This window comes from Chaetodon trifascialis, chromosome 6 (genome assembly GCF_039877785.1).
Source record: "Chaetodon trifascialis isolate fChaTrf1 chromosome 6, fChaTrf1.hap1, whole genome shotgun sequence".
Taxonomy (NCBI): Eukaryota; Metazoa; Chordata; class Actinopteri; order Chaetodontiformes; family Chaetodontidae; genus Chaetodon; species Chaetodon trifascialis.
This window is the reverse complement of record NC_092061.1, coordinates 23095840-23115056: the sequence shown is the minus strand read 5'-3', so window position 1 is coordinate 23115056 and position 19217 is coordinate 23095840. Positions and strand designations below refer to the sequence as shown.

At 45.7% G+C, this 19217-nt stretch overlaps 1 protein-coding gene across 7 annotated transcripts in view; it reads right to left on the bottom strand.

Annotated features, from left to right (window-relative positions):
- Nucleotides 1-19217, bottom strand: part of fbrsl1 (fibrosin-like 1) — a 270554-nt gene that overhangs the window by 86870 nt on the left and 164467 nt on the right. For 6 of the 7 annotated variants that reach the window (XM_070964090.1, XM_070964083.1, XM_070964088.1 and 3 more), the window contains exons 5-6: nucleotides 15243-15272; nucleotides 1842-1871 (exon numbers count right to left, since the gene is read on the bottom strand). In XM_070964090.1, the coding sequence (XP_070820191.1) occupies nucleotides 1842-1871; nucleotides 15243-15272 (60 nt within the window). The remainder of the gene's footprint in view (nucleotides 1-1841; nucleotides 1872-15242; nucleotides 15273-19217) is intronic. The other variant, XM_070964086.1, reaches the window with a different exon arrangement.

Genomic DNA, 19217 nt, shown 5'->3' with positions numbered 1-19217 from the left:
TTAGGCGACTACAGCCTTGGATGCAACTTTCATGCAGGCGATTATTCATTTGCAGGATTACTCTGTTGCCTCCTCACATTAATGATTTATGGATCATGTTTAGATTATAATATATATATTTTAATAGACTGCATTCAGTATCCATTTTTATGAACCAGTAATACGTTTACGAATTCCGTTTCACAAGCTAAAAAAACACTTTATGACTATAGATGAAAAGAGAAAAGTCTGTTCAAGCCAAGCTGCAGTCTGGCTCTTGACAGCAATAATTGGTACAAAATTCAACAGACAGTTGAAAACTTGGCAGCGATGTGTAACAGTCTACCATATCTTGAACTGTATCCCAGTCCACCTAAACTGGCTGACACAAGTGGTGCCAAACGCCAAATACGGAACAGACAGAGGCTGACACTTAACCAACAACACGCCGCTGAGTTTCTACACAGCATCGCTTGTTTTTCTTTTGGTCGTGTTGCTTAGTATCGTGGTATCAAACTTTTATAGATTAAATGTAAAAATTTGTGACACTACATAGAACTGTTACAAGTCTCAAGTAGCTGACAGAGCAGGAAGGAAAAGGAAACACTGAGAGCTTCCCTCCGACTCTGCTTCCCTCTCTACCCCCCACAGTGATGCCAGGGAGCCGTATGGAGACTGACAGGCCTGCTACGTCTCTCTGTCGTGTCAACTAGCTAGCGCCCTCGGTTCCTTCTCGCTTCAATGAAGAGATAAAAGCCTATTGACTTGCCAGGCTACAGTTAATGCAAATTGGGCCTGCTATCAATGTATTATTTATAGGGAGAGCAGCAGACATTTCCACAGAACTGGGAGCTAAGCTTACAGGAGATTAGGCATGCTATCTCATTCATTTACCAGGGAGTAATTGCTAAACTGTGGAGGAATTAGAATGCGCAAGGTTCCCCAAAGGCGTTTCATCTTGTAACCAGGTGGCTGCCATCAGACAACCACCTCCAAGTCTGGGATAAACAAATACACAAAAGTGAAACTGATAGACTACATCTGTCAAACTGTCAAACGGTTAAAACTTGATGATGTCACTGCTAAAACTGTTTTTTTCAAGCACACCAAGCTGCTGATAGCTCTAGCTCCACTGTTCAGGTTTTCACATTTGAGACTTTTGAAGGAAAGTGGAGCCACTGTTAGCAACACCAACGAACACTCTTTCAGGAAGAAACGGACAATTTGTGAACCAAAGTGGAATTCACTTTGTTAAACGTTCCTTTTTGACTTCAGCGGCTCAACGGTGGCTCCGCTTTTTTTCATTTGTGAGAAGAAGGAATGCATTTCTGTGACTTGAACATGATCGTCGTCATAAAACTCCCAGATGTTAAACTAAAATGACTACATAAGAGGCACAAAGTGTCGCTATGATATTGCCATGTCGTACATTAGACAAACAAGAGGACAGTGGTGATATGTGCCATGCCATAAGATTAAATGCACGCACACTAAAGCTTGTTGCATGTAGCATATGCTATGGTCTAGACTCGAAGGCATATTTAAAACATATGCAGGCACAGCTCTCCACACATTACACATGTCATATCTTTTTACACCGCAACAGAAAACAAACACTGCAAAGCAGCTCCTTCCTGTACTGCGTTTTCTTTATCATTCTTGCTCTGGAAGATGTTAGTGATGAACAGTGATGAGACCGGCAGAGTACCCCTTTAACCCCTCACCCTTTTTTTTTTTTTTTTTTTCTTGCTAACAACATGCTATGACTGTCTCGGTCCTTTAGTTGAGAGCTCAAATTTATTATTCACAACTCTCAGCGACTTCATGTGGTGGGTGAATAAACACAGGAAATGCAGTCTTACCTTGTCGTCAATGTCACTCTCGCTGTCACACTGTAACAGAAAAGAGACAGACACACAAAGTATAAGGAATAATTCATTTGGCTCCCCCCAGTAGCCCATAATCAGTGCAGATGTTATTTTTGTGTGCAACCTCTCATTCACTGACAGCTTTCAGTGCAAACGGCAGAGGATGAAGAAGGAAAGGAGAGTGCGGTAATCTGAGAGAGTTTTTCACGTTTCAAAAGCAGCACAGCCGCACAGACTGCCATTCTAGTGTTTCTATTGCAAATTCAATGCTATAAATTTAAAAAAGATGAAAAAGTGAATAATGCCATACACTGGGTTCTATTATAAAGAGCCTGTTCAATGACTTTGCATTCAGCTGCAGCTTGTCATTTAGCCTTTTAAGAGTGCTTTAAAATTGGACGATAGTATCTCAAGGACAGAGGGAGCTTAGGCTCTCTGAATACTCAAGCACAGCACCTATTAAGTTTGGTATTTCAAATCCACCTTGTGACAAACCCGTCTTTAATTTGTATGTCAGACTTCTACAGGGATAAAGGAACTAAATAACAAAAGACGTTTTACTCTGAAATATGTCTCGTCTATCACAGCCAAAGGCCAAATCACCGTCTGTTTAGTCAAGAAGTGAAATGGGTTTTTTCTTCAACACTTCAAATTTCACCAGTCAAGGCAATTCACCATTAAAATGTGAAATGATCAGGCTCAAATGTCTTGAGAAGAGTTTTAGCTTTGAAAAAAACAAAACAAAACAAAACAAGAAAAAGAGGAAAAAAGTCGGACCTTGTAACTGACAGAGGGCCGCAGCCTTTCATTCCTGACATGCTCACAGGCACAAAACTCTTGATTAAACTCCGACGAAAGCTGGAATTTCTATTCGCTTTTACCCTAAAAAGAATGTGTGAAGTTAAAATTTAGCCAATAACCCTTACATGAGATGCTTGATCTGTGTTCAGATGCTTTGTTCAATCCTGTCGCTAAAATACTGTAACAAATTTCTTTGGTAAACATAAGCACATTCCTCATCTTAAAGCCGACCCACAAAGTCCTCGCTTGCGTTTCTCACATTCAGCTGCCTTGAAGTGTTCTTGGTTGGTAACTCTCTCCCCCTGGACAATAGATAGTGAAGTTGTGGAAACAGGAGTGGCCGAGCTGCAGGCCAGTCCCGCTGGACCTCACAGCAGGATACATGAGGAGCAGAGCAATTCAAGCGAGAGAGCCACATAGAGAGGGAGAGGGCCCCCAGTGAAAAACTGCCATCAATCTGTCAATTAAGTTCCTGTGGCAACATATTTAAGTGGAGCCTCTTTATTTTGTCTGACTCCCTTTCAGAGCTGGGCACAATGAGGAGGGAGCTGGGTCAATGGAGGCACAGCGGCCCTTTGTTGCGAGTGCGGTGGGTCCAAATGTATAATTAAGTAACGAGAGTAATCAGTGCAAGGGCTCAGTGGCCAAGATCTCTCAGAAGGTGGGGGGAGAAGGGGGGTGGGAGGGCGGTTAAGGGGATGGCTTCCATGCACCGTGATCCCACTCTGACAAGGAATACAGCAGGAGACCTTGCTGACAGAAGCCTTAAGTGAAAAACATTGTGGCGCAACCCCTGAGGAGGGTTTATTGTTCTGTTTGCATCTCTATCTGCAGAATAAAAACTCCGAGAAACGCCTGAGCTCCTTTTGTTCACACTGAAGCATTCTTACACAAGTCACAGAACAAGAACGCAGACCTGCTGGAGCATAAATACAGTAAAAGGATAGGGTGAATCTGAGGCTTTGTTCTCACTGAAGTGACGGTTGTTCATCATTCCAAAGCATGTCAGAGGCATCAAGAAAGTAAGTGCGAAAGCAAAGGAGGGGTGCCTCACAATGCTGCAGAAAATGTCCCTGACTGGATGCAAAACTGGTCTGACACCCATACTCTGCCTGTGGAAATATGTTTGGAAGTGTTGTTATTTATATTAAGTGTTGTTGTTTATATATATGTGTGTGCATGTGTTGATTACTTGCTCTAAAATAATATAAAATAGCCCATACTAGGTAATAGCCACTATGAACAAAATGAGGGAATGAAACTCTTTAGTATAAATCCATAAGTACATACCGCCATGCGAATGGCAAATGACATCTAGGGGCTACATTTTGATGTCTGGCATGTCTGCGTTTCTCTTGGGGAATGTTTGCAAACCTTAATTTCTGGGCTTTTGCTTGTCAAGAGACCTTCATTACAGAGTGCAGGGCATTAAGAAGGGAAAGTGGCTTAGGCTTCTTGTCAATCAAGTCCCCATTCAGACTAAGCGTTTGGGACAAATTAATTGTCAGCCATTTCTGTTCGGGGCACATCACAACCTGTAATCACCACCCATTTGTTCCCCTACCACTGTGACATTTTATCTGAAAGGAATCACATTCAAACCGTGTTTTCCTCCATCTTGATCCATCTGTGCATTAAAAAAAAAAAAAAGGTGAATTGATCCAATCTGCAACTTCACCATACCCCAGGAAACCAGTGCAAATGCATTCTTAGCATGCAGCTGAACAGATGACTTCCACCTCACAGCGGCTGTGAGTCCCTCTCTATTACTGAGGATGAGTTTAAACCCTAGGTGACGGAGATGAACAACTGGCTCGGCCTATTCCCTGGGTGCATGCTTGGCCTTGTTGTTGCAGCAGTAGCCATGACACTAGAGATGAGGCCTCACAAGGCTGGAGCTGGCGAGGAGGAAAAATAATATCAAAAGAGCACAGCATGGTGCTTATCCTTTTACAAGAAGCATGCACTGCAGCAGAGCGTAAAGAGGAATACTAGCTACGGCTCAGACAGAGACAGAGAGAGACACAGCACAGCAGGGGAGAGAGAGGCAGGTGGAAAAGGGGAACAAAACAACAGTAAGAACAGGCAGGGGGGATGCTATAGAGATGAAGGGATGGACGGATGGAGGTAGTGTTAGCACAGTTTTTGTCAGTATTGTATGTGATTGTCCTGTTGAGCTATTACACGTGGTTGAGTCAAAGAAAAGAATAACACGAACCAATAAAAGCTGAAGATTGGCTCATGTTTCTGAGTGTGTGGGTGTGAGAAGAGGACCACCTCATTTAGCACCCGATGCCTCTTTTAGTATCTACGCCGGTTAAAAGGTTTTCAGCTAAGCTACACAAGAAAACCAAATGGTGAAAATGCAAATCCACAACCCCAAACAGAAAGCTCCCATAACAGCACGTCTGGTGGTCAGTGGGGACTTTGTTAAAATCGGAGAGATATGCAGCTCACTAAGCTGTCTGACAGGAGCCAAGCCCCTAGTGGTTTGTGTCTTTCATAGATGTTCACAAACCAAACAACCCCCCCACCCCCCAAAAAAAAGGGAAAAAAATGGAGAACAAAAAAAAAAAAAACCTGGCTGGCTCTTCAGAGCAGGGAGCAAGCAGCAACATCTGCACCTGGCAACCGCCAGCTATACGAAAGGTAACGGGGGACCAGCTTCAGTGGATGGCTCATCCACAACCCTCCCTCCCAGCATCCCACCTCCTCTCCAACCCTCCCTCCCCTCAGCCAGCACATCAGACGGATGCGTTTGACATTTACACAGCTTTCAACACTTCAGAGACGGGAGATTTATTCCGCCAGCGGCCCTGGCTGGAGCCAGGCCTCGACCTGGGCTGGCCCCCATGACGACCCTGTAGCTCAGCCCTGAAATGAGGCAGGGCCGAGGAGAAGAGGAGCAAGAGGGGAAAAAACAGAGAGAGGGAAGCAGGGATGGATGTCTCGATTCTCCTGGACATTTTCTCTGGCAGATTCCGATAGACGTGCAAAGGGAAGACAATAAGCGTTGCGCATCCCGGAGCACATTAAAACGACTGGCCAAATTAATCACACAGTTCCACTTGTCACACTTGGAGGACAGTCTGCCATGAATTCTGCCTCAGAGATAGAGAGAAGAACAGAGGAGGAACTTGCCCAGCTCCACAAATGCTGGCACAGTGTCAACGACTGTCTGCCTGAATACTGATCGCAACCCTGTACACTGAAAAAAAGGCAAGATGGTGGATTGTTCAATTTACAAATATGCAGTCAGTCGAAGTTGGCCAATAGTGGATTTTTAAAGGCTGATACAGCAACGATAATTCAAAGCTGATTAATTGGCCGGCATCAAACGCCTTTTAAAACCTTATCTGTTAATGTTTATGGTTCATGAAAGTACTATTGGAGTTAAGGGAACAGTATTACACTACATTTCTTCCCAGAGAGACATGGATCAGCTTTGTTTCTCCTGACCGGCAAGTTTTTACAAGTTAGGAAAATTCAGCAGTCACTCACAATCATTTGGAGATGTGCGAGGACAAATGAGTGTTTCATTTCAGGTGACAGCAGCAGTTTAAATGACACACCTTTTCTCAACATTTGATTTTTTTCTTAATAGATATCTGCTGCTCCCCCAGCCAAGGGCATTGACTGATTTCTGCTTTGCTTTGAGTGATGCTCCAAAGTCTTCACGGTGGTCGCACTCAATTTGAGATGTGTGAGGAAAAAGGAGTGTTTCATTTCATTTATGTTGAGTGGCACTCCAAAAGCTCTGTGGTGCTAGGCTAAGCTTCAAGAAGTTGGGAAAATAAGATAATAAAAAAATAACATTTTTCTTGCTATTACACAGATAGTGAAATGAATGGAGTCAAAGATTGCAGAAATGATGATGTAGAGCTTTATGACTCAATAGCCTGAGACCTACTTGAATGAAAGCTGAATAGGTTGACTGAACCTACACGAAAACAGTGCACATACGATACATAAGGATGTCCTCTTCCTTTAACGGACTGATTGAATGTGCTGAACAGAACATATATTCTGAGAATTTAGAATATTGAACAAAAAATAAAGCATTGTCAGTAAACATGATTTTAATGGGTGTATTTGCTGCAAGAAATCTAGAAAAAAATAAGAGCTGCCTGAGCTGCTGGCATTTAAGTGTCACAGTCGGTTCCTTTTCAAAATAAATAATCAAAAGGATGTATAAAAGCCACAAAAGAGAATAAGGATAAAAGCACTTGTGCGCTGACAATTCAATTTGTGAAGAAAGTTTGCCTGGCTGGATCAAAGTCAGTGCAAGAAGCAACGCCACCAGATTATGTTGTAAAGTACGCGAGGAAAAGCGCTTGATAAGTGAGAAGAAAAACATGCTGCATATAAAAACTGAGGAAGCACCAAAGAGACTCTGCCTGAACAGTGAAACAGCAGCGACACTTGATCCCTTGTCCAGGCGAATAAGGTGACAAGCCAACAATGCACTGACGAGTGAAATGGCTTCAGTTTAGCAGACATCTCTCTGGGGACGTATACTGAGATACCCCTGATTGTAAGGGAGAGAGCACAGCCAAACCCAGATCTCCTGGAGTGCGAGCACACAGAGGGGGTAATGGTCCATTTTGATAGTCGAGGACCAAAGCAGTGTCGGATACTGGTGGAACAACACCAATTTCCTCCCGCAATTTCCCTCCTGCGGGTGCTGGGATGAGGTATGGGGACGCAGGTGCTGTGACCACTCTGATGGGGCGTGGAAGCAGAGCCCCGCGTCTCGCTGAGGGACCTCCTGCCAGGCCCGAAACATCGGGGGAATAACTGAAGGTCTCTTTGGCCTTGTGGCGAAGGGTAAAGCCTTACTTCAACTCAGCTTTAATTTATCAACAGATGTTTTCTCACCCTTCCCTGAAACAAACTTAGAAAGCCATGAATGGCTACTTGATGGGTACTTAATGAGCTTACTTACATGCAAACATGTAGGTGCGGAACGTGGGTGGTGGTGCCTCATATTACTATATGAGGCTTTACACGGCTGAGCATCTCTGCATTTAACTCTCTCGACTGCAGAGAGAGAGAAAAAAATCAAGTGATTGCTCTTGACCCAAACAAGCTGTATCTGAAAGCACCACCTAGCAAAGTGATTTGATCACAGGATCAAATCTATACAGCCATTTGACCCTTGACCTCCCCAGCAGGCAGCCAGGGAAGTCAGCTGATTACCCTGGGTCAGCCTAGGATCTCTGGATTAGGAAAGTATTGATCCCAGTGAAGACGTAAGGTCCCGAGGGAATGAGATTGAGAGAAAAAGCTCTGCCGGGTAGAAATGATATCGACCAGCAGAAGAGGCCTATACAGGCTCTCACGTAAAACCATATTTGAGCTTGGGACCTCGGAGTTGGCTGTGCAAACAGAAAGACGGCTTCAGCAAAAGCTCCTTTCACAGAGGCCCATTGGAAGAGGACAGAGAGAGAATGAGCGAAGGAGGATTGAAGAAGACAAGCTCAGAGAAATGCTCTTTGCATTAGCCAGACACACAGAGGCCTCTAGTTCAGAGCTGACACACTTAAGGGAAGAGTCAGCGGGGGCCATGTAAATCAAGCCGGGGTGAGGAAAGATATAGTCCTGACCTGGGGCCAAACTAAGCAGACTTTAACATTACCCAGAGTCCATGTAAACAGCACTGAGACCTGGCAGCGCTCTATTTCACTTCCATGCAAAGTATGTGGTGCGGTCGAGGAGGAAAGGGGGGCGGAATGCATGGACAGATTGATGGTGATAGTAGTGGGGATAAACTTGAAGAGCTGTCCCCCTTCTTCACTAAATTAAAGGACCGCCTTGTCCTTTCCAAAAAGAAATCCCTCAACCTTTGCTTTCAGCACTCGCTGGGGGAGTGACACAGCCGGCTGGGCTGCTGGTGTGATCCTTGGAGTAGTTTGGCGAGGGAAAAACAGACAGTAATGGCAGATGTATGAGGGAACAGGGAGCATTTATTCAGCTCAGAGAGAAAGAAGAAAACTGCCAGAAACCTGAAGGGACAGGGAATACGCAACTGTGTTATGAATATAGCCGTGGAAGAAAAATGGGGACGTAGGTAAGAGAGAACGAGAGAAAAACACTGATTTATGTTTTTTTGGGGGTATTTTTTTTGCACCTCGTCTTTCATAAGACTCCCTTCGGCTTCGTCTTGTCTCTGCTGACCGTGCGACTGTAACCAGCTCGCTATCTTGCCTTCAGAGGTGAACGCGCGCACATACATCCACGCATGTACAGCCCTCACCACCTCCCAGTGTTTTGACATGGCCCCGGGCCCCGTGCTGCTGAGCTGCAGCGGCAGACACTGGGCATTGGAAATTTAAGTCGGGGCGTAGGAGAAATTAGGCGAGGAGGCAAGGAAATGGGATGTTGACTTGAACTGGCCCCGGGGGCAGCTGAGAGTCTCCCTGTGCAGCTCCGCTGGCTGCCTGACAGTTTGATGGAGCGAGTGGAGGCTTCCCCGCGGCCCGAGCCGCCGTCTCTAACACTGATGTAGCTCAGTGAGGAACAGATTGAGCCTCCAGGCATCGCTCTGTACTGCTACTCCCCTCCTCTCTCACTCTTCCTCACTCTCTGTACTGCTACTACTCGCTCTCTCTCTCTCTCACTAATCCTGCCAAGCCAACACACAGAAACACAGTATCTACGTGCTATACGCATTCGCACAGAATCACGTACTGTATGCACACATTAAGACACTTAGATACACAGAAATAACAGCAACACCCACAGCGAGCCTGGCTCCCTCCTTCCTTCTTGTCCCCACGACAGTAATGTGATGAGCACTACAGATGCTGTTTACTGAGCTCTGGCCAACGCACAGGGAGAAGGAGGAGGAGAGTGAGGGTGGGATGGAGGAAGAGGCAGAAGGAGGAAGAGTAAGGGGGCTGGCAGGCCTTAGCCATAATGAAAAGAATCTGGCGGCGGCCCACTGTGTGCTGGTCATGAGAAGCATGTGCCGCCGGGGGGCTCTACTGCTAATTTCAGGGGGCAGCCAAGCGTTTCACGCTAGACTTGTCATCGGGCCAGAGGGGGCATTCATACTGGGTGACAGCAATTGCGAGAGGGCGAGCAGGGGGTTTGGGGAGGGGGACTGAAGAGAGAGGGAGAAAGCTCCGGCTCCCTTCCCCCTCTCTGTACCTCCTGTCCCCGCGTCTGCAATGATCAAACGTTATTGTAGGCAGGGTACAGAATTACAAATGAGTGTCCCGTGGAAACGGCTGGAACTGGATTCAGCTGCTCTCCTCTCTCTCTTCAGGTGGCCACGAGGGACACACCTCATCCTCCAACCCCTGCTGTCCAAACAGGATTTATAGTTGCATCTTACACGATGATAATAATCGTTTCAGAAGGAGGCGGTTTATAAGCCCACGCATTAGGACACAGAGGGACTGCTTGTGTGTCTGGCTGCACTCGACCTCGGGATGGGCAGTGTGGATAAAATCTAGAGATGTAAATGTTACTTCACATCACAGTAGCAATTCGTATGTTGTGATAAAGTAAATATTCTGTAAACTCAAGTGTGAAAAACAAGCAGACAGGACTGCCCAATTCTGGATTGGTCAGCAGCTTAAATAGCTTCTTCCTCTGTCTGCACCCACAAACGATAAAGGGATGGATAACCTCAGCAGAAACACTATGACATGATCGCTGATGGCTGACAAACTCTGATCGTCCTACAGTATATATCATCCTATCGGTGTGGTCCCACACTGTCCTTGGTTTCTAGCAGCTCCCTCCATCTTCAGGACTGGCCGTGTGTTAAAGGTGAAATGACCGACGGACACATCTTTAATCAGTGCCATCGACTGGCCTGAGGATTTGGTGCGCACTTGGGGTTTATCTCTCAACTCAGCTCGATAAAATGAGCACAAAGTCACTTAACATTAAAGAGTTGAGATGAGAGGGGGAAACAGAGGGGAAAAACACCCTGTCAGTCCAACCCAGACATGATGGATCCCATGAAATGAGGGAGAGGTAGGGTAGGGTTAGGTAGGGGGGGAGCAGGCGCTACCATGGAGTTGATGCTAACAGCTGGCAGCCTCCCCCTGAAAAAAGAAGCGGCTGGCTCTAGTCTGGCAGCCAGGAGAGGCAAGCGAGGGACGAGCAGGGATGAAAGGAGGAGTGTGAGAGATGGAGTCAGTGATGAAAGGTGGGTGGTTGATGGTAGATGAGTGGATGTGGGATAGGGTGGGTGGGGGGGGGGGGGGTTTAACCAGCTCGCAAGGAGAAACTTCTGTTCATTGCCTCTGAAACAAGCCGTCACATGAGAGAAAAAGGAAGGGATGGGAAACGGAGACAGAGAGCAACGTAGAGTGAAGGAGGCGAGAGGAAGGGAGGAGGCAGCCACATTGCACATCTTCAGGCTGTGAATAATTTAGAGGAGCACTGGGGAGACGAGACAAAGATGAACACAAAACACTGGCAGCGTTTGACCTAGAGCTGCAGCTACATCAGTGCACATCACAGAGTGGAGAGCTCTCTCTCGCTCTCCCTCTTCCTCCCTCCCTCTCTCTCTCTTTCCTCTCTTTTGCTCTTCATCTGCCTCCCTCTGTGTCAGGGAGGAAACAGCTGTACGCTATTCTTGTTTTGCCTCACATTCTATGAAACTCAACAGAATGGCTGACAACTCCGTTTCATAAGGATCGCTCATACTCCAGAAGAGAGTCAGAAGAGCGTCGCACAAAATGGATGCGAGTACATGCAGGCCATACGAGGCTGTAAAGGCGGATCCATGTCCCCTGGCACGTACACGACGACTGCTACCATCACATCATTTTAGAAAAAACGTTTTCAAAGCATCAAATTCAGAGTTCAAACTTGATTGTAGCCACCTTGTTGTCAACTTTTACATTCTGCTAACGCTGAAACAATTTGCTCATGTTAATAATTTCTTATCATTATTGGTTTTGGATTGTTGATCATTTTAGGGCTCGAACAAATTGCGACAGACATTTTTCTGTCAATTCTCACAATAAATGATAGATTGATTACGAGATAAGTAGATTATTCAGTAATTAAAATAACCATCAGTTCTACGTTCTTGGCAATTAAAACATCTGAGCTCAAAAAACTGTTCCCCAAACATTGTGCCCGCTGCATTTTAAGAGCCGTAATCGCAAAACTACTTACAAGATATAAATTATTCACATCATCAATCCTATTTTTAATGAATATATAATCAATGTAATATTTACCACCCATAAACGGACATTTCCAGAGAAAAATGTCTTGCAGAATGCTCACATCACACCCTCGGACTTGTGAGAGCGGGGCAGTGCTGCGAGCGGCCAAGCAGTGCAAACTGCCGACAGCCGCAGTAAATAACAGCTGCCCTGCGATTAGGCACAGAAGAGGTTAAACAGAGCTCGTTCGCGCCGCCTTTGTCAAGGTGCCATGAATCACCTCACCTGCTGAAGTGTGTGTGTGATGAAAGGACCACTGGGCATCTGTGGTGGGAGTGACAGTTGGGCGGACAGAGGGCGGTCTCATCAACCCAGAAGGGAGGGGCCATTTATTACTGTAATTAAGGAAACGTGGGAGTGGAGGAGCAGCGATTGTAAATGCTTACTGATATGCACAGGGAGTAAAACCCCTCATTTTGTAGGAATAGTATGAGTGGATAAATAGCCATTAAAAAGAAAAGAGGACTAAAGATATCAACCAAACAATACATGAGGTTACTCGGCTCCCTCTCTTTATTTTCTCACCCCATGCCTACCTCCGACACCCTCTCACACCCTCTCCCGCTGTCTCCTGCTCGGTCTGCGTGGCTGATATTAATGGGACGTCCCTTGTTTGTAAATGTGCCAAGTTGCGTGCACCGCTGCAGGCTGTCTATTATAGCAGGCCTCTGGGGCAGCTTTTCCATATGGCGTCACATATGGCACTCAGCAGCATCAATTAATGTTGTTATAATACTGATTTTTATGAGCTCGGGTTTCACTCCTTTCCTCTCGTCTCTAGCCTTCCAACTCCTCCCCTGTCTCCCCCCCCCCCCCCCCCCCCCCCCCCACTGTCGCTGATACTTTGATTCTTCAAACTGCCTCTCTCCGTTTCCTCAAACCTTCGACAACCTGGCTTCTGAGCGGCAGAGGATGTGGAAAGTTTTCCGTGCCAAATTCTGAGAGCTCCTACCAGCACTACTGAATGCCGCTCAAAGACCTTGAACACGACTTTGTTCCTGCTGCACTGCAGAAGAAGGGTAACACTATTGCCAATGTGTCAGAATCTTTGCATCTTTTCTGAAGCTGAGAGACTTCGCTCAATGAAATATGAAAGAGTGTAAGAGCGACGAAGACGGCAATTATACAGACTGAGTTAGATAATATCACGTATCTGCAACCAAACACAGCATTTCCAGCACCTATTGTAGTTTTGGTCACATTAGGGCAGCATCAGAGCCCGTTAGTGTGTTAAATTAAGCCTGTATTTATGCACAAAGCAATAGGCAGATGGATGTAAGAACAGAATCTGAGGGGCCTTTTTGTTCCCTGGTGCCTTTGGTGGTGGATCTGACAGGAAGGGAACAAGAGCGAAGCAAAAAGCCCCGCTTAAAAAGCTCCCAGCCACACCAGCCTTGTCAGCGACGCCACAATTAGAGACTAGATCACTGGCGCTTCCCAGCGAGAAACATCTCACCACCACTCCTCAATGGAACTCTTTCGTTTGAGGAACACACTCAAAGTGGGGTTTTAAAACGTTTCGGATGGCTAATCACTCTCAGGATGAAAGGCCCCGGCGTGTTCGTTTGTCTCAGCGTGGGGAGCTTCCCTTGCCGTTTCTCTGTCTCTGATTCTGATTGTTTTTGTTCGTTTCTTTTTCAGCAGGCAGGCGAGGCAGGCGAGCTGGCAGGCAGCGCTGTTTGAAGGTGCAGTCAGACCCGAGTGCAGGCCTGATGCTTTGTAGTGATATTTCCAGCAGCACAATCTCATTACTTTTTGACGTGGGAGATGCGTGCAGGGGCGGATTGTCATTTCATGCTGTCAAAAGTTACGTGAGGGAACGGAGACGGGAATGGAACTTCAATGACCTGCATGCCTCTGGCTCATCAAGACTGAATATATTAAACCAAATAACACAGATAAAATCCAATGAACCAGATCCTTGAAGACGCTTGTAAACTTAAAGTCCAGTCCCCAGGGGTACTGAAGGAATCTCTCTCCTTATCTGCAATCTTCATAATTGGATCTATTTCATAGCCTCCTAAACTACACTAACCTACACATCCCCTGAACCTAATTAACCTACATACAGCAGTGCACATGCACTAAGACAGCACACGTACAGACTAAGACAAACAGATCTTTGTATCTTGACAGGGAAAGTCCTCACGGCAGCGGCACACACCTCTCAAAGCTGGTGAGAGCTCCTGGACGTTTTCACATGGGACAATCATTGGCAGCTTCCCCCTCAAAAAAAACTGGGGGGTGTCCCTCGAAGTTGATTTCACACAGAGTTCTTTCAATGCCGAGAAAAACTTTGCTCTGTTTAAGAAGCTGCCAGGCACTGATTGAAGCGCCTGGTTACTATGCGCACCCCAGCCTGTTGCTGGGGTGACTGTCCCAAAGTGCTTCCTGGGTAATTTTCGAGGTCACTGGTTTGTGCACGCCTATGTGCTGCAGATGGGCCCACCCTCATTCAGGGCCCAGCAGGAACTCTTTCATTAGGCCCAGTGAATGGCCTCATTCATCCCCTTCACCTCAATTGGTCACGCTGCGTCTCTGCAGAGGGTCCAGGACAAACTTTTCTCTCTTTCCACTCCCTGATCCTCCACGCACCACCCACCTTAGTCATGCTTCACTTTTGTTCAGGGGCATGTGGTGGCTGGGGCTTCAGGGCTCATCTTTGGCTGCAAAGTGCCAAAACCGCCAAATAGGTGGAACATAACAGACGACTGACATTTCTGTCTTTGTTTAGCTGGATGAATGCTCCACAGAAAGCTGTGCATGACACGTTACTGACCAGTAGACCAAGGTGAATGTAGACATAGACTGCATTTTTTCATATTTGAAAAATGCCATCTTCCTTTTTGAATCTGGCAACATCAATCCAACACATGCAAATAAAAAGAATAATAATTTATATTCAGTATACTTTCAAGGTGCCATATTTTGTACAGATCTTTATGACTTATTAGTGCATTAATCCCATGTTCCATATTTGTCTTTCTATCTCAGTGTTGCACATAAGGCCCCAAGGAGCTGTTCCAGCAGTACTCCAGCAGAGCCATTTCATCTCTACGTTGCCTCTCTCTCCACTTGCTCCTGTAACTGCTATGCTCAGCCATGCTAGTAGGTCCTCTCCTCCCTGCCTCCGTTTGGCCCTCAAGTGAGTCTCAGGTCTGGCCTAGTGAGAAGTGACTAATTGTCTTGAGTTGTTAGTGTGCCTGGAATGAGATCCACTTCAATTGGCGACAGGGTGCACAATAATTTTGTTTCTCCCTTCCTCCTCCCCTCTCTCTCTCTCTTTCTCCTTCTTGCCGCAGATTTACCCCCTCTGCTTCTCAAGCTACTGAGCTGTAAAATTGAGTGGACGGCAGGCAGGATAAAGAATGAGACCTGGCATCGTGGATGCACTAACCTTGAGGAGGGCCACTGCTGCTGGCTGCACCTAAAAAGATGGAGAGAGAACGTCAGCCATATTGGACTGAGGAAGGTTAAAATGAGTGGGGAGGAAAGACCAAAGGTAGAGAGAAAGGTGGAGACCCTTGCTGATGATACAATATGACAGCTTGGCAAAGCAGATCTCAATCATGACAAGGATGGGCACACACACTAGAGACAGATGATAGAGTGTCAAAGACAAGAGAGAGAGAAAGGAGAAAGTATTAGCTATCATTTAAACTGATCTGTCCTCTTAAAGTCCTTGCTCTTTCCCAGCTCCTTCTTTTTTTTTATAGCAAGTCCATGCAATGTCTAGCCCAATTAATCCCTCGGCTGCTGCAGTGTATGTACAGCTAGTGTACTTATCAACCTTTGCAATTAGACAAATCTCACTGAAAGCCTAAAATGTCTTGACAAAATGAACATATTTTGTGAAAACAGCTAATCCTAAAAATGACCCCGGAGCATATTTCCTAGCAGTTCTAACAAAACTGTCCTTCATAATGAAATCAATCTGTATAGCTACTCTTGGAACAAATCTGAGCAATCAATTACTATGAATCACAAATAGCTGCAGTTTAGATGTGAACAAATGGAGCCTCGGTCGCTTACAGATGATATTAGTGCTCTGAGCTGCTCTCTCTCCACGAGAGATTAAGCAGGTTTGTACTCTCCTAGGCGGGCAGCGCTCCCCCCTCCGGGGTGCTGCACTATCATTTGCAGGAAAATTACTTCAGTAATGAAGAATCCAGGCCCATAAATCCTCATGGCCTCACCTTCCTTCGCCTCCCAAGTCTCGCTGAACAGCTAGTAAAAATTCCCTTTAAAAAATTCATAGTGCAATTTTGCTCAAATCCCTCCCAGCAAGCACAATTATGGAACTTTCATCTCAATTGATTTATGTCCTGAGCTAAGAGAGGGGGGGCACGGGTTGGAGAGGGGTGGGGGGTTCTAAAGGGGGAGAAAAAAAAACAAGTGGTAAATCATTGTTTTTAAAGGGGAGGGCGTAAGGCCTTTTGTCACTTTCACGGCGTGTGTGTTGTAGTGCAGACGATAGAGCGGCGCACGGATGAGGGGAGGAGGAAGAGGGAAGGGAGCGTCTGAAGGGTTTGAGAGCAGGAGTGAAATGGCAAAAAGGAAGAGGAGGAGGAGGAGGAGGAGGAGGAGGAGGAGGAGGAGGAGGAGGAGGGAGATGGGGGCGAAAGGAGCGGTATTCCACTTGATTAATAACACTAATCAAATTATACAGTGTTCCACTGTGCCCTGAAATCTGGGGCCATAATGTCCTCTAATGGCGAGGTTCATGGAGCTAAACTTCAGAGGGAAAACACGGTGCTGACTGCTGCATGCCTTAATGAAGGCAGTAAAACATCCATTTCCAGAAGCCATGAAATGAAAGGCAAGATTGTAGATGTGCACCCAGTGGCTCTCCCACTGCAAAAAAAAAAAGAAAAAAAAAAGGGGCTGTTAACACAAAAGACAGTGTCGGAGAAAGAGAGAGAGAGAGACAGACAGAAAGACACAGGACCTTAAGAAGAGAAATGAGGACAGAATAATACAAGAGAAGAGATTTAAAGGGCAAGAACACCAAGAGTAAGGGGATATAAAAAGAAAAGGGATGATGAAGTGAGGATTGAAAGACAGATTGGTAGATGCTCTCAGTGCTTTATTTCCAGAGAAGTTCTCTTCTGGCATGAAGACAATGCTGATTATGGATGAGCCAGGCTGCTTTACTATGTCTGTTATACTTAGTGCTGCTGACAGCGGCCACAATTCATCTCTATTTAGTTGCTGATGCACCTAACCACAGCATCCTCCCCCTCATCTATCTCAATACCACTCCATTAGAATATTCCCTCTGTCCATCCAGGCATGCATTCTGTTGATCCATCCATCCATCCGCATTTCCATTCGTCCCTCGGTCCACGTATGCATTTGTCTCTCTATCCGTCCTTCTGTCAATCTGTCCGTGCATCCATTGGTCCAAGCATCCATGTGTACATTCATCCATTTGTATATCCATCAATCTGTCCATCCATCTAACCATCTATCAAGCCATCCAATCTTCTGTAAATAAAATCCCGCTCTGAAATATCTGACACATACGACAATATCGCCCTGACCTTAGCTGTCAGCTACTTGCTGCAGGTAAGAGGTTAGCTTGTTATTTCTAGGCATTACGCCAAAAGACGGTTTGACTTTTGGCAGCCGTACGCTATATATCTGACAAAACGTAAGCACAACATGTAAAGATCACTATGACTCTAGTCACAAAGCGTCGCCCTGCAGAGAAATGGTCTGCTGCACTAAAACTAAATGAGACTCCAGATACTTAAATTTATACGAAAGCATTATGGTCTGCATTTAATCTACTAAATTGCACATGCTACAAACAATCAAATCAGCCTTTGCATCTTGAGTACAGCAAATGTTCGTAGTCCTTGGGGCAAAATTTCATCTGGAGAGCAAGGGGAAAAAAACAAAAAAAAAAAAGCCAAAACAAAGCTGAGAAACACAGATTGCTATTGTTATTATTATCATAATTACAGTTGTGCTTATCATGCAAGCAGCCTCAATCACGATGAAATACAATTTCATTTGATGAAGCTTCCTGTTTTGACTGGCTTGAGTTTGGGAACCACACACTTGGCTGGCATGCCAAAAACTCAATCAGGCACAATTACATAGCCATCAGATAGAAATGTAATTGATTTGAAAGCTGACATGAGATATAACTACATTACAGTGGAGGCACAGTGGGGAGGCTCCTTGGGGACAGGGCCTACGGGGAGCTCATTACCGCCAAGCTTTGAATTATTGAGCGCCAAGGCAGTGACATTGAGGAACAGAGGCGGGCGATTGGCTGTTACAACTCGGCAAGTGTTTATCTCAACTTACAGCAACCCAAGACATCTGAAGGAGTGATCTGCCCGTGCATGAATATTGCAGGGGAAGAAGTTGTAATGGTTCATAATTGAAAGGGTTCAGACCAAGGTAGAGTCTGCAGGTGCATATCATGCCTGCTCTTTCCACATTGTATTTGTCATGAGTTAAAATGAGGCTAATACGATATGATGTCCTGTTTGCGGGTCTTTTTTATTGTAATAATGTTGCCCTGTCTTTGGGTCTCATATTTAGCACTTTGGTTAGCATTTGGCTTGTGGGAGCATCACGTGTAATGCCTCGCTCTGCAAGGACAGCTGTGTTGTTAAAGCATGGTGCTTTACCAAATCGGCTTCCACTTCAGTAAAATCTCCTTGGTTGGTTTTTGTGTTGTCTAGTTTGGTTGTTATGGAGCTTGCTGGCTAGATTCATAGCAAGCAGACACGGTCCTATCTGTGTGTTAATATATCTGTGTCTCAATTTTACCCACAATTCCATTGTGTTATCAGACACATTTCCAGGATTTCCACTTCTAAGCTTTACAGACACAACGAGCTTAAATTAGGTGTCAACCTCCCTTGGGCTTGGGTGTAAAGAAGCATGTCTGCCTGACCCTAACGACCAGCCTATGGGTCTTCCCTGAAGTGCTGAGAGGGGACTGTTGAGAGGATAAAGATATAAGTCACTGCAGAGGGGCCACACTGTCCCTCAGGAAACTGGTGAGTGCCTTCCTCTGGGAGAGCTATGCCCCCTAGGCTTCTGCCACTGATCTCTCTCTGTCTCTCATATTCTTTCTATCAGTCTTCTCTCTCTTCACACAGCCCTCCTGTGAGCTTTCTCACAAAAATGAGAACTCAATTAATTCAGGCGAAATGAGGACGAAGGAGGAGGAGGCCCAGGGAGCCCAGGGAGACAGAGAACAAGCAAGAGAAGCCTGACGGAGCAGCTTGTCGATGTGCGGCCTGGAAACAGCAAACAGAGCATGGGGTGACTGTGCATGTGCATTAAGTCTTTAGCCAAGTTAATCCTGTCTGCAGTTTAAACATGGCTGATGAACGAATGCTCCTTG